This window comes from Oncorhynchus gorbuscha, linkage group LG25, assembly GCF_021184085.1.
Source record: "Oncorhynchus gorbuscha isolate QuinsamMale2020 ecotype Even-year linkage group LG25, OgorEven_v1.0, whole genome shotgun sequence".
Lineage (NCBI taxonomy): Eukaryota > Metazoa > Chordata > Actinopteri > Salmoniformes > Salmonidae > Oncorhynchus > Oncorhynchus gorbuscha.
The window spans coordinates 16,869,837-16,885,041 of record NC_060197.1 but is presented as its reverse complement, the minus strand read 5'-3'; the positions used below and the strand labels follow the sequence as shown (position 1 = coordinate 16,885,041).

Genomic DNA, 15,205 nt, shown 5'->3' with positions numbered 1-15,205 from the left:
TTTGTGCAAAAAAATGAATGGATGTATGCATCTCTTTATTTAATTACATACCTGCAAAGTTGCAACCAAGGACAAAAATACAAAGCAAACAACTTAAGTAATTTTACTCTCTGGCCTGTTAGAGAACATTACCCCATATACTAGTTTAGGGTACACCTATGGACAATACACCACTTTCAATGAATAAGATCATTTCATTGAGAAAATTAACATAATTTCTCAAAGATAACATCAGTTTCCCTCCCCGTGTAACTATGTGTGTATTCCCATATTGTAAAATGAAAAAGAAAAAAATCCAGAACCAAATTGCCCCTGAAGTCAATACATTTAAAACAAAAATTGCTCATGGGGTCACAGTGTTGAACATACAAACAGATCAGGGGGGACAGATTGAGCTGATCAGAGAAAAAGCAGGCAGCGATGAGCCTGATGCTCACAGGTCTACTACTTTCCTCTGGAACCCAATCTCTGTGTGTGTGTGTGTGTTCTTCTAATTACCACTAGAACTCATTTTGTGTGTGTACATGTGTGTGTTGGGTCTGCCTTAACACGTGTGTAAATCGAGAGCTCAACTCCAGATCAGTTCCTGGTGAAGAGGAGGGGCTCAGGTCCTTGCTGGGGCTTGGTGTTCTGAAGAGACTGGAACACCCTGCTCTTCTCCTCACCTCCTTCTGCTCTCCTTTCTTTCGTCCCCCCGTCTCAGGCCTTGATCTCAGGAGCAGCAGGAGTGCAGTATATTGTGTCAGAGTTCTCGGACACCAGCTCCTCTGTTGAGGAAAATAACACTCAATGACATTTGCATGGTTGATTCCATTTCGGTTTTAAGCCTCTTAAAGAAGTCAGCACCCCTTCCGATAAGATACAGTGCATTCGGACAGTACTCAGACCCATTGACTTTTTCCACTTTGTTACGTGCAGGGGTGGGCAATTCCAGGCCTCGAGGGCCTAATTGGTGTCACAATTGTGCACCAGCTAACACACCTGACTCCATAATCACCTAATCATGATCTTCAGTTTAGAATGCAATTTGATTATTCAGCTGTGTTTGCTAAGGATCGAGAAAAGTTGTGACACCAATCAGGCCTTTGAGGACTCGAGTTTCCCACCCCTGCGTAGAGACTTATTCTAAAATGTATTAAATAACCCCCTCCCCCCCTCAATCTACACACAATACCCCATAATAACAAATCAAAAACAGGTCTTTAGAAATGTATTTTTTTTAAATATATATATACGGTTTTTCACTTTTTCTCCCCAATTTAGTGGTATCCAATTGGTAGTTACAGTCTTGTGTCGGAGGTCCCGGCGACCGTGTCAGTGTGCACTGCACCCGACCTGCCACATGAGTAGCTATTGTGCGATGGGACAAGGACATGCCTGCCGGCCAAACCCTCCCCTAACCCGGAAAATGCTGGGTAAATTGTGCGCCTTCCCATTGGTTTCCCGGTTGCGGACGGCTGCGACTGAGACTGGACTCAAACCCAGAATCTCTAGTGGCACAGCTAGCACTGCGATGCAGTGCCTTAGACCACTGTGCCACTCGGGAGGCAGAAATACCTTATTTACAAGTATCTAGACCCTTTGCTATGAGACTCGAAATTGAGCTGCATCCTGTTTCCATTGATCATCCTTGAGCTGTTTCTACAACTTGGAGACCACCGGTGGTAAATTCAAGTGATTGGAAATTATTTGGAAAGGCACACACACCTGTCTATATAAGATCCCACAGTTGACAGTGCAAAAACCAAGCAATGAGGTCTGTAGGATTATCTGTAGAGATCCAAGACAGGATTGTGTCGAGGCACAGATCTGGGGAAGTGTACCAAAACATTTCTGCAGCATTGAAGGTTCCCAAGAACATTGTGGCCTCCATTATTCTTAAACCGAAGAAGTTAGTAAATCGAGCAATCAGGGGAGAAGGACCTTGGTCAGGGATGTTACCAAGAACCCGCTGGTCACTCTGACAGAGCTCCAGAGGTCCTCTGTGGAGATGAGAGAACCTACCAGAAAAACAACCATCTCTGCGGCACTCCACCAATCAGCCCTTTATGTTAGAGTGGCTAGACGGAAGCCACTCCTCAGTAAAAGGCACATGACAGCCCACTTGGAGTTGGTCAAAAGGCACCTAAAGGACTCTCAGAACATGAGAAACAGGATTCTCTGGACTGATGAAACCAAGATTGAACTCTTTGGCCTGAATGCCAAGCATCACATCACATCTGGAGGAAACCAGGCACCGGTCATCACCTTGCCAATACCATGCCATATTGCTTATATCTACCCAGTCATTTCAGATAAAGCTCCTAGGAACCCCTATTAATTAATTGTCATTAAGTATGAAAACTCACCAGGAAGGACACACTTCCACAGGCCATAGGTTTTGCCGACCGCAGTCTGCCACAGCCGGAGCGTACCATCCTCAGAGCCACTGGCATACAGCTCCCCGTCTGGACTGAACCGCACGCAGTGGACTGGCCCAAAGTGGCCCTTGTATGACTCTACAGGAGGAGCGGAAAGAGAGCCACAGCAGTGTTAAACATGACCCTAACCCTAAACATGTCCACACACAGGTTATAAAGCCATACATGTGAGGGAGCCACTCCTGTCCAACAGTATGCGGTCGATGTCAGTGAGTTGGTTAGGATTTAGTGAGCATTCTCTTATATACAGGTAATTCGTAAAGTATTCAGACCCCTTGACTTTTTCCACATTTTGTTACGTTACAGCCTTATTCGAAAATGGATGACATTTTTTTTCTCATCAATCTACACACAATACCCCATGATGACAAAGCAAAAACAGTTTTTTAGAACATTTAGCACATTTATTTTTAAAAAACAAAACTTTTTTTTACTTAAGTATTTGCTATGAGACTCGAAATTGAGCTCAGGTACAACCTGTCTCTATTGATCATCCATGAGATGTTTATACAACTTGATTGGAGTCCACCTGTGGTAAATTCAAATGATTGGACATGGTTTGGAAATATACACACCTGTTTATATAAGATCCCACAGTTGACAGTGCATGTCAGAGCAAAAACCAAGCCATGATGTTGAAGGAATTACCTATAGATTCTGCAGCATTGAAAGTCCCAAAGAATACAGTGGCCCCCATTCTTAAATGGAAGAAGTTTGGAACCACCAAGACTCTCCAAGACTCTCTGGTCACTCTGACAGAGCTCCGGAGGTCCTCTGTGGAGATGGGAGAACCTTCCAGATTGACAACCATCTCTGCAGCACTCCACCAATTAGCCCTTTATGGTAGAGTGGCCAGACGGAAGCCACTCCTCAGTAAAAGGCACATGACAGCCCACTTGGGGTTTGCAAAAAGGCACCTAAAGGACTCTCAGACCATGAGAAACAAGGTTCTCTGGTCTGATGAAGCCAAGATTGAACTCTTTGGCCTGAATGCCAAGAATCACACCTGGAGAAAACTTGGCACCCTCCCTACGGTGAAGCATGGTGGTGGCAGCATCATGCTGTGGGGATGTTTCTCAGCGGCAGGGACTGGGAGGCTAGTCAGAATCGAGGGACAGTTGAACGGAGCAAAGTACAGAGAGATCCTTGAACAAAAACCTTCTCCAGAGCACTCAGGATCTCAGCCTGAGCTGAAGGTTCACCATACAACAGGACAACAACCCTATGCACACAGCCAATACAATGCAGGCGTGGCTTTGGGACAAGTCTCAATGTCCTCGAGTGGCCCAGCCAGAGCCCGGACTTGAACCCGATCTAAAATCTCTGGAGAGACATGAAAATAGCTGTGCAGCGATTGCTCCCCATCCAACCTGACAGAGCTTGAGAGGATCTGCAGAGAAGAATGGGAAAAACTCCCCAAATACAGGTGTGCCAAGCATGTAGCGTCGTACCAAAGAAGACTCGAGGCTGTAATCACTGCCAAAGGTGCTTCAACAAAGTACTGAGTAAAGGGTATACTTATGTAAATGTATTACTTCCATTTTTTTCATGTTTCTTTTTATACATTTGTATAAAAACTGTTTTTGTCATTATGGGGTATGCTGTGTAGATTGATGAGGGGAAAAATCTATTTAACCTCTTGGTCCTACCTGGCACGCAGGCGTCCCATCTAGAGCTCTGGAAATGCAAATGCACTACGCTAAATGCTAATAGTATTAGTTAAAACTCAAACATTCATTAAAATACACATGCAGGGTATTGAATTAAAGCTACACTCGTTGTGAATCCAGGCAACAAGTCAGATTTTTAAAATGCTTTTCGGAGAAAGCATGAGAAGCTATTATCTGATAGCATGTAACACCCCAAAAGACCCGCAGGGGACGTAAACAAAATAATTAGCATAGTCGTCGCTACACAAACCGCACAAATAAAATATAAAACATTCATTACCTTTGACCATCTTCTTTGTGGGCACTCCTAGATGTCCCATAATCACTATTGGGTCTTTTTATCCGATTAAATCGGTCCATATATAGCCTAGATATCGATCTATGAAGACTGTGTGATAAACGGAAAAAAATAACGTTTCATAACGTAACGTCATTTTTTTAAATTCAAAAAGTCGACGATAAACTTTCACAAAACACTTCGAAATACTTTTGTATTGCAACTTTAGGTATTAGTACACGTTAATAAGCGATAAAATTCATCAGGAGGCGATGTCAATTCTATAGGTGTCTGTTTCGAAAAAATGTCTTGGAGAGAGCTCGACCAAAACATCCGGTCGGAGACCGGAGGGGATCGATTCCCTTGATTCGGTTAGACCAAGAATCAATTGTGAATCAAATGACAAGACTCTAGACAACGTGTGGAAGCTGTAGGCACTGCAACCTCGGCCTCATTTAATTCGATTCACTTTGAACAATTCCTTGAAGTCGCGGATGGATATTTTTTTCCATTTTCAGTGATCAGATATTCCTGCACTTTTCGATGAAACGCACGTTCTGTTATAGTCACAGCCGTGATTTAACCAGTTTTATAAACGTTTGAGTGTTTTCTATCCACACATACTAATCATATGCATATACTATATTCCTGGCCTGAGTAGCAGGGCGCTGAAATGTTGCGCGATTTTTAACAGAATGTTTGAAAAAGTAGAGGGTCGACTTAACAGGTTAATCAATTTTAGAATAAGGCTGTAACGTTACAAAATATGGGAAAAGTCAAGGGGTCTGAATACTTGCCAAATGCACTGTAAATTGGTGGGATTTTTTTTATTTTATTGTAGTTTAAGCTGCTGCTTTACCCAACTCCTCCTTGGTGCCGTAGTCAAATTTGTAGAGCTTGAAGTCATCTCCCCCGGCAACAAAGAAGTCCTTATCTGGATGCAGCGAGGCAGAGTGAATGGATGCAGGGGCATCCACAGTCTTGATCATGTCAAGGCTAGGGAAAAACACAAGTCAGTAAGGAAACACACACAGCTTTAGCACTAGCAATTACAATCAAATATGAGAGAAATCAAACTATAATGGATGGCATATACTGTATGCTATGACTGCCCCTGAGAGAAGGTAGAAGTAGTCCCTAACCTATGATACAGGGTCAGATATTTTATCAGTCCCCTAATGGTTTAGGCTAGGTTTGGGGGTGGGAAAATCTTATCCTAGATGCGTGGTTAGTGACAACGTCTACCTCGAGCTATGCCTGAGGGCAATGCCTGGGTTTTGTGTATTGTACCTGAGGGCATTGTAGAACGCGATGGTCTTTCCATAGGTGATGACCAAAACCTCTCCGTCAGGGATGTACTCCATGCTGCTGACTGACATGTCGAAGGAGAGCTGCTTCACAACCTCAGTGGAATTCCTGTCCCACAGTCTACACAAGGGAATATAGAAATACATATTTTAGATCAATAGATACAGTACTCGGTTGATTGAAAAGTCATCAAGAAATGACAGCAAAAATCAGAGTGATGGCCAGACTTATGACCATAGTATGTTTATGACTTTTCAATGTTGATAATCACACACTGCCCTCTTGTGTTCGTAGTGGGCAGAGACTTTTTGCCGCAAGGAAAAATTACTGCAAATGCTTCCAAATGTTCCCGATAGTATATAAGGTGTGTGGTCATCCTATCAGCCTTTTGGCATCATGATAATATCCATGACAAATATAGAAGCAGGTAGATCAAAGAGCACCGACCGTACGGTTTTGTCATCAGCCGCAGAGAGGATCTGTGTGTCGTTGTTACACCACAGGGCTTTCTTTATGGCAGACGTGTGCCCTGTAATCTCTTGCGGTTCTGAGGGAAACAAAACACAATACATATCTCAACACAACCAAATGTTGACACAAACAATTAAACAAGGGCTTGCATTGGTACAAACCTGCTTCCGGTTTGTTGAGGTCGTATATGCGTATTATCTTATCATTCCCTCCTGTTAACAGACAACTGCTATCCTGTCAGAGAGAAATGGAGGCGGAAGAAGTTGACTGAAATATCAAATATATTTAAGTCCCATAAGAAAGTCCCCAGAACAAAAAAGATATGCGAGACATGTAAACAGGTTTACACTGTCATGACAGGGAGAATTTAAGTCCTCAATCTCATACATTTGACACGTACAGTAAAACCCATATCAATTCCAAGTAACTGTAGTACCTGAGTAAAATTGACTGACTTGACAATGTGCTTGTGTGCCAGAGTGAGCACCTCATCTCCAGTCACGGCATCCCACACCTTCCTGAAGAGCAAAGAGATGGTCATCATCAGTATAAAAAGGGAAAGGGGGATACCTAGTCAGTTGTACAACTGAATGAATTCAACTGAAATGTGTCTTCCGTATTTAACCCAACCCTTCTGAATCAAGAGAGGTGCGGGGGGGCTGCCTTAACATCCATGTCATTGGCGACCCAGGGAACAGTTGGTTAACTGCCTTGCTCAGGGGCAGAGCAACAGATTTGTATTACCTTGTCAGCTCGGGGATTCAATCCAGCAACCTTTCAGTTACTGACCCAATGCTCCTACCCAACAGTCTACATCAGCCAAGAAAAATAATACAGTAGCCTAATTACCACTTGCCAGACATTCTTTTGCTTTCACGAACTCTGTTGTTGAAATGACAAAGGAGTTGGCTAAAGCAGACAGACTAGCACCCAGGCTAGGAGAGTAATAAGCTAATGTCAGAAGTCTTTGGAGATCTCTCATTGAACAATATGAATAATTGAAGACTTTCCACTCATTCTGTTCTGAAGTACAGTAAATGGTTATTGCCTGGTTCTATACTGTATGTGCCGTAGCCAACTCTTATAGAGCCCGCCAGCTTGTAGTCCTAAAAATCAGAAATTTGTTGGCATTTTCTACCTATGGTTCGTTCACCATTCCTATGGGGGAAATAATGGTGTTTTGGGATATACGCCGAAAATAAGGTCAGAGTTTAACACAGGCTTAGGAGATCTTATGTTCTGTTTTGTTCTATGAGATAATATCAGTCAGTTAACATGACCTTTATGAATTATGAAGCCTATGTGCTCAAAATAAGTCAGTTGCCAACAAGTCACTCACTTTCAGAGATATGGAACGACAACATTAGTCGCAAAATTACACGATGCTAGTCTGACAAAAAGCCAGTTAGCTACAAGCTCAAACAAAAACACAAGAATGGTATATTGTTTTGCTCCAGGCCGCAACCACATCTCTTCAACGGGAAGGTGCTTGTTTTATTGGTTCAAAGGCATGGGCTCCCGAGTGGCACAGCGGTCTAAGGCACTACATCTTAGTGCTAGAGGCGTCACAACAGACCCTGGTTTGATTTCAGGCTGTATCACAACCGGCGGTGATTGTGAGTCCCATAGGACGGCGCACAATTGGCCCAGCGTCTTCCGGGTTTGGCCGGGGCAGGCAGTCATTGTAAATAATAATTTGTTCTTAACTGACTTGCCTAGTAAAATAAAGGTGAAATAAAGTCGGTTTTTTATCTTTTACATTACATATTGTTAGCTTTTTACTTGATTACATAAATAGTTCATAATTATCTCATAGAATAAAAAATGCATAAGATCTCCTAAGCCCTTGTTTACGACAGAACTTATTTTCGGTATTAATCCCCCTAAAAACATTAATTTCCCCATAGGTGCTGGCCAATGAGCCATGGCGAAGTTAGCCTCCATTATAGCCCTCAAACTCTAGTCAGCATTCTGCCTTCTCCCTACAGTTTTCAGCCATACGTGACGCACACGACTGGCGAGATAATCTTACACACAGGTATTCGGAGAATGCTAGATAGACAATTAGTAAAGGTGGTCGCTGCTTGTCTTCCATCGGTTTCCCATAAGCAAGTGCTGTAACACGGAGATATGGCCGTGTAGCAACACTAACCCTATCAAGGTGTATCAATTTAACCTTTTGTATTTTGAAAATGATTTCTCGTTGATATGAAAGATAAGGTCCTTATTCTTCCAAAACCGTACCGCAAGCAACGCGTGTTAATGTTCAGATTGAGCATGTTGCTCTTAACAAAACGCCTTCGTCCAATGACTCTTATGTGTAATGGAACTGAGTCATAATAAAGGAATATAGTCTCCATTAGAGCCTACATAAAAGACACAATTACCATTGCTCTCTACATTGTTGTCATAACATGGTCATGGCCAGGCTATGTTGTAGGCCTAAATACATACGCAGTGAAATCTGCAGCAGCAGTGGCTGCCTTGGTGGCTTCATTATTCAGAGTGGCCCCCCAGACAGCACCCTTGTGACCCAGGAACGTTCCGATCCAGTCCCCTGTGTCTCCCTGGCGCAACATGGGTTTGCCATCTACAAGAAGGAACAATCATAAGTGGTTAGACAACTACAGTACCTCCAACTGTAGCACATACATGAGTGAAAAAGTCTATGATAATTTCCTAAATACATTATTAAATTCCCCTCTCTATTCAGACCCCCACCTGAGAAAATGAGGTAATATAACTTTGTTAAACTCTACTTTACATTCAATATTTTCTAAACAATGATCTATGATTATCTAATCTTACCCTTGCAGGCACTGATGAGAAAATACCCGTATGGGGTGATGCCACTGAAGGCTAGATCCACCACAGGTCTTGTGTGGCCAGAGCAGGTGAGTGGTGTCTGTCTCATTGCCATGCTCACCTTTGTTTCAGACAGACGAGCTAGTAAACAATACAAAATGCTAAATAAAATCGCCAAAAGTATGGAGCTAGTTAGTGAATATAAATGCCAGCTTGCAACTGGCTAGCTAATGTATGGAATGAGATTGCTAAAACTCTGGCTAGTGCTGAATAGCCTAACGTTAGCTTCCAATGGTACCAAAGTTAGCTTGACAAACATTAGCTAGCCAACGATTCTAGATAGTTTGAAGATAACGCAACCACCGTTAACTAGATGTTATGAAAAAAGAGAGAAGGAATTAAGCGAAGATATTGATGTTTCTGTGAAGGCAAAGGGCTTCTCTCCCAGCTAGGAAATAGCGCGCTAATAGCTACAATATTGCAACTAACTAGCAACGTGCAGTTAGCGACCTTAGGTATTTAAAAAACATTGTAAATATAGAAATACTTCCGGTATCATGAAAGCTATAGTCTTTTCTAAATAAAAGTCCCAGATCTAAATTAATGGTCAAGACTCAGAATCATTGGTGGTACAATGAAATAATCTATCATCAAGACTTATTTTGTGCTACATTGAATATTATAATATTGTACAATTTACAGAACTTTTGGGGGGGGACCTGTGGAAATCTAGAGCACCAGGCGTGTGAGGGGTACAATTTGTGCAAAGAAAGTTCTTAGAGCTTTATGGTGTTGAAAATAACATGAAGGCTTGTTTTAGATGGTTTTGTCACACACAGATGGTACATGAAACAGATGTAGAAAGAAGGCTCTGGATTAAGGCCACCAGGGTTCTGGTCTAGAAGCACACTTTCCACCAATGGTGGAAAAAATACCCAATCGGTAAACTTGAATAAAAGTAAAGATACAGTTGATGTCTGAAGTTCACATACACCTTAGCCAAATACATCTAAACTCAGTTTTTCACAATTCCTGACATTTAATCCTAGTAAAAATCCCTGTTTTAGGGCAGTTAGGATCACCACTTTATTTTAAGAATGTGAACTGTTAGAATAGTAGTAGAGAGAATGATTTATTTCAGCTTTTATTTCTTTCATCACATTCACAGTGGGTCAGAAGTTTACATACACTCAATTAGTATTTGGTAGCATTGCCTTTAAATTGTTTAACTTGGGTCAAACGTTTCAGGTAGCCTTCCACAGTACATTGGGTAAATGTTGTCCCATTCCTCCTGACAGAGCTGGTGTAACTGAGTCGGGTTTGTTGGCCTCCTTGCTCGCACACGCTTTTTCAGTTCTGCCCACAAATGTTCAATGGGATTGAGGTCAGGGCTTTGTGATGGCCACTCCAATACCTCGACTGTTGTCCTTAAGCCATTTTGCCACAACTTTGGCAGTACACTTGGGGTCATTGTCCATTTGGAAGACCTATTTTCGACCAAGCTTTAACTTCCTGACTGATGTCTTGAGATGTTGCTTCCATATATCCACATAATTTTCCTCCCTCAGGATGCCATCTATTTTGTGAAGTGCACCAGTCCCTCCTGCAGCAAAGCACCCCCACAACATGATGCTGCCACCCCTGTACTTCACGGTTGGGATGGTGTTCTTAAGCTTGCAGGCCTCCCCCTTTTCCCTCCAAACATAACAGTGGTCATTATGGCCAAACAGTTTTATTTTTGTTTAATCAGACCAGAGGACATTTCTCCAAAAAGTACGATATTTGTCCCCATGTGCAGTTGCAAACCGTAGTCTGGCTTCTTAATGTTGGTTTTGGAGCAGTGGCCCCTCCTTGCTGAGCGGCCTTTCAGGTTATGTCGATATAGGACTCGTTTTACTGTGGATATAGATACTTTTGTACCTGTTTCCTCCAGCATCTTTACAAGATCCTTTGCTGTTGTTCTGAGATTGATTTGCACTTTTCGCATCAAAGTACATTCATCTCTAGGAGACAGAACGCATCTCTTTCCTGAGCGGTATGGCGGCTGTATGGTCCCATGGTGTTTATACTTGCGTACTATTGTTTGTTAAGATGAATGTGCTACCTTCAGGCGTTTGGAAATTGCTCCCAAGGATGAACCAGACTTGTGGAGGTCTACAATCTTTTTTTTCTGAGGTCTTGGCTGATTTCTTTTGGTTGTCCCATGATGTCAAGCAAATAGGCACTGAGTTTGAAGGTAGGCCTTGAAATACATCCAATAGACTCAAATTATGTCAATTAGCCTATCAGAAGCTCCTAAAGCCATGACATAATTTCCTGGAATTGTCCAAGTGGTTTAAAGGCACAGGTAACTTAGTGTATGTAAACTTCTGACCCACTGGAATTGTGATACATCGAATTATAAGTGAAATAATCAGTCTGTAAACAATTGTTGGAAAAATTACTTGTGTCATGCACAAAGTAGATGTCCTCCTAACCAACTTGCCAAAACTATAGTTTGTTAAAAAGAAATTTGTGGAGTGGTTGAAAAACAAGTTTTAATGACTCCAAGCTAAGTGTATGTAAACTTCCGACTTCAACTGTACCCTAATAGAAAATTATTCAAGTCACCCAGTAAAATACTACTTGAGTAAAAGTTCAAGTATTTGGTTTTAAATATACTTAAGTATCAAAAGTAAAAGCAAAAATAGAAATAATTTCTTATATTAAGCAAACCAGACAGCATCATGTTCTTGTTTTTTTAATTTACAGATAGCCAGGGGCATGCTCCAACACAGCATCATTACAATCTAAGCATGTGTTTAGTCAGTCCGTCAGTAGGGATAACCAGGGATGTTCCCTTGATAAGTGTGTGACCATTTTCTTCTCCTGCTAAGCATTAAACATGTAATCAGTTCTTTTGGGTGTCAGGGAAAATGTATGGAGTAAAAAGTACATTGTTTTCTTTAAGAATGTAGTGAAGTAAAAGTTGTCAAATATAAATCGTAAAGTACAGATACCCTAACATTTTACACCACTGCTTTCCACTGTACCCAGAGGACAAATATAATCTAATTTCATTTGTCACATGCTTCGTAAACAACAGGTGTAGACTAACAGTGAAATACTTACGGGTCCTTTTCTAACAATGCAGTGTTAAAGATTATTAAAAAAAATATTTTTAAAAATTGTGACATGAGGAATAAATACACACTGAATAGGAGTACAAATAACATGGGTATATACAGGGAGTACCAGTACCGAGTCGATGAGCAAGGGTACAAGTTAATTGAGGTAGCTATGTACAAATAGGTAGAAGTAAGGTGACTAGGCAACAGGATAGATAAGACCGTAGCCGCAGCATATGTGGTGAGTGTGAATTGTGTGAGTGTGTGTGTGGCGTCAGTATGCGCGTGTGTGTGTGTGTGTGTGTGTGTGTGTGTGTGTGTGTGTGTGTGTGTGTGTGTGTGTGTGTGTGTGTGTGTGTGTGTGTGTGTGTGTGTGTGTGTGTGTGTGTGTGTGTGTGTGTGTGTGTGTGTGTGTGTGTGTGTGTGTGTGTGTGTGTTGGGGTGTCAGTGTCAGTGTTTGGGTAGTCCAGTGTGTACAAGAGAGTTAGTGCAAAAAGGGTCAGTGCAGGCAGTCCGGGTAGCCATTTGATTAGCTATTTAGCAGTCTTGTTTAGAAGTCTTATTGCTTGGGGGTATAAGCTGTTCATGGTCCTGTTGTTTTCAGTGCACTGGTACCGCTTGCCATGTGCTGGTAGAGAGAAGATATGGCTTTGGCAATTTTTTGGGCCTTCATCTGACGTCGCCTGTTATCGAGGTCCAGGATTGCATGGAACTTGGCCCCAGTGATGTACTGGGCTGTACTCATCACCCTCTGTAGAGCTTTGCAGTTGCCGTACCAAGCGGCGATGCAGGCAGTCACGATGCTATCAATGGTGCAGCTGTAGGACCTTTTGAGGATCTGAGGGCCCATGCCAAATCTTTTCAGCCTCCTGAGGGGGAAGAGGCGCTGTCGTGCCCTCTTCACAACTGTGTGGGTGTGTGTGGACCATATTCATTCCTTAGTGATGTGGACACCGAAGAACGTTAAGCTCTCGACCCTCTCCACTGTAGCTCCAAAGAATGTGGATGGGGGCATGCGCACCCCTCCATTTCCTGTATTTCCCGATCAGCCTCTTTGTCTTGCTGGCGTTGAGGACACTTTCGGTATTGCAGTTTAGCTTTTGTCCAACCCAGGAAGACAATTACCAGACATGGAGAAGTCAAATTTGAAAATTCCTAATAAGACACTTTAATCATCACCTTTGTACACAAAACACCCATTGAATTATTCAAATAATTGTTGCAGATGCCAATTTATTTTTTCATCCCTCACAGCCAAAGCTATTAAGGGGATAATTCACCCAAATTACTAAATATCATATTGGGTTTCCTTCCCTGTAACCAGTCTATGGACAAAGTTTGACATGCGTTCCCATTCAAGTCATGAGACCGATATTATAATTGTTTGTGCATCATGTTCAAATCATCTATAAGTGACTGTAGAGCTTCACAATACATTGGATTTAGTTTCGTATGATTTGGACATGATGCGTAAAAAAATGTTAATATTGGTCACATGACTTGGACGGGATTTGTGCCAAAAATGCTAAAACATTACCATGTGGAAATGGTGTCAGGGAAACTAACATACCGATAACATACTTGCGAACATTTAAAGTTTACATTTAGACTTTTTCTTCTTAAAAAGTTTGAGGCCCCCTTATGTCAAGCTTTGTTGTTAAAGGGATACTTCAGGATTGCGCTGGCGCTAGTTAGCAACTTCCTTCAAACTGCACTCAGTTAAAGGGAATTACCATTACTCATTACCAAAATCCCAAAGTATCTCTTGAAGGAAAAAAACTGTTCACTTCATCAAGGATCTCTCTGTACTTTGCTCCGTTCATCTTTCCCTCGATCCTGACTAGTCTCCTGCCACCACCATGCTTTACCTTACAGATGGTACTAGGTTTCCTCCAGACTTGACGCTTGGCATTCATGCCAAAGAGTTCAATCTTGGTTTCATCAGACCAGAGAATCTTGTTTCTCATGGTCTGAGAGTCCTTTAGGTGCCTTTTGGCTAACTCCAAGTGGGCTGTCATGTGCCTTTTACTGAGGAGTCGCTTCCGTCTGGCCACTCTACAATAAAGAGCTGATTGATGGAGTGCTGCAGAGATGGTTGTCCTTCTAGAAGGTTCTCCCAACTCCACAGAGGAACTCTGGAGCTCTTTCAGAGTGACCAGCAGGTTCTTGGTCACCTCCCTGAGCAAGGCCCTTCTCCCACGATTGCTCAGTTTGGCCTTATTCTTGGGGACATTCAACGCTGCAGACATTTTTTGGCACCCTTCCCCAGATCTGTGCCTCGACACAATACTGTCTCGGTGCTCTACGGACAATTCCTTCGACCTCATGGCTTGGTTTTTGCTCTGACATGCACTGTCAGCTGTGGGACCTTATATACACAGGTGTGTGCCTTTCCAAATCATGTCCAACAATTGAATTTACCACAGGTGGACTCCAATCAAGTTGTAGAAACATCTCAAGGATGATTAATAGAAACAGGATGAACCTGAGCTCAATTTCGAGTCTCATAGCAAAGGGTCTGAATACTAATCAGTTTTTAATTTTTTATACATTTGCCAAAAATTCGAAAAAATATATGTTTTTGCTTTGTCATTATGGGTTATGGTGTGTAAATTGATGAGGACATTTTGGGTGGGGGGGGTAAGGATGTAACTTTTAAAAATTGTGGATAAACTTGATTATTAGCCAGCAGTGTGATTGTCTGCATGGCTGAAGAAAGATGCAGTACTATAAGAAAGACACATTTAGGCTATATTAGCCAACCTGCCAGTTTAGTGAAGTCTGCCACTAGCACAGTCAGTGTAGTCAGCTCAGCTATCCCCATTGAGACAGTGTCTGTGCCTCGATCTAGGTTGAGCAAAACAAAACATGGCGGTATTCGCCTGAGCAATCTCACTGGAATAAAAGGCCTCCTCCATTCCTGTCAATATTGAAAGAGATTGTGATATCTCAAAATAGGGCTACTCAATGTTAGATCCCTCACTTCCAAGGCAGTCATAGTCAATGAACTATTCACTGATCATAATCTTGATGTGATTGGCCTGACTGGAACATGGCTCAAGCCTGATGAATTTACTGTGTTAAACGAGGCTAAGAACAATCCCAAATTTATATTTGATATTGTTGAAAAGCTAACTAAAAAGCAGC

General features: G+C 42.1%; 1 protein-coding gene across 1 annotated transcript; it reads right to left on the bottom strand.

Moving 5' to 3' along the window:
* Nucleotides 1-14: 14 nt before the first annotated feature.
* On the bottom strand, nt 15-9,474 carry LOC124013736 (serine-threonine kinase receptor-associated protein-like). The gene is made up of 9 exons (XM_046328198.1): nt 8,955-9,474; nt 8,601-8,736; nt 6,583-6,664; nt 6,308-6,380; nt 6,123-6,222; nt 5,658-5,795; nt 5,227-5,363; nt 2,349-2,498; nt 15-767 (listed from the first exon to the last, which is right to left on the bottom strand). The coding sequence occupies exons 1-9, from the start codon at nt 9,064-9,066 to the stop codon at nt 700-702; spliced, it is 996 nt and encodes a 331-aa protein (XP_046184154.1). The 5' UTR covers nt 9,067-9,474; the 3' UTR covers nt 15-699.
* Nucleotides 9,475-15,205: the final 5,731 nt, after the last annotated feature.

Coding starts and splice junctions, on each gene's coding strand:
- LOC124013736 (XM_046328198.1), bottom strand. CDS start 9,066: ATGGCAATGAGACAGACACCACTCACCTGCTCTGGCCACACAAGACCT. Junction 5,796..6,122: donor GCTGATGACAAAACCGTACG/GTCGGTGCTCTT, acceptor TCCCTTGTGTAG/ACTGTGGGACAGGAATTCCA. Junction 5,364..5,657: donor GCGTTCTACAATGCCCTCAG/GTACAATACACA, acceptor GTTTTTCCCTAG/CCTTGACATGATCAAGACTG.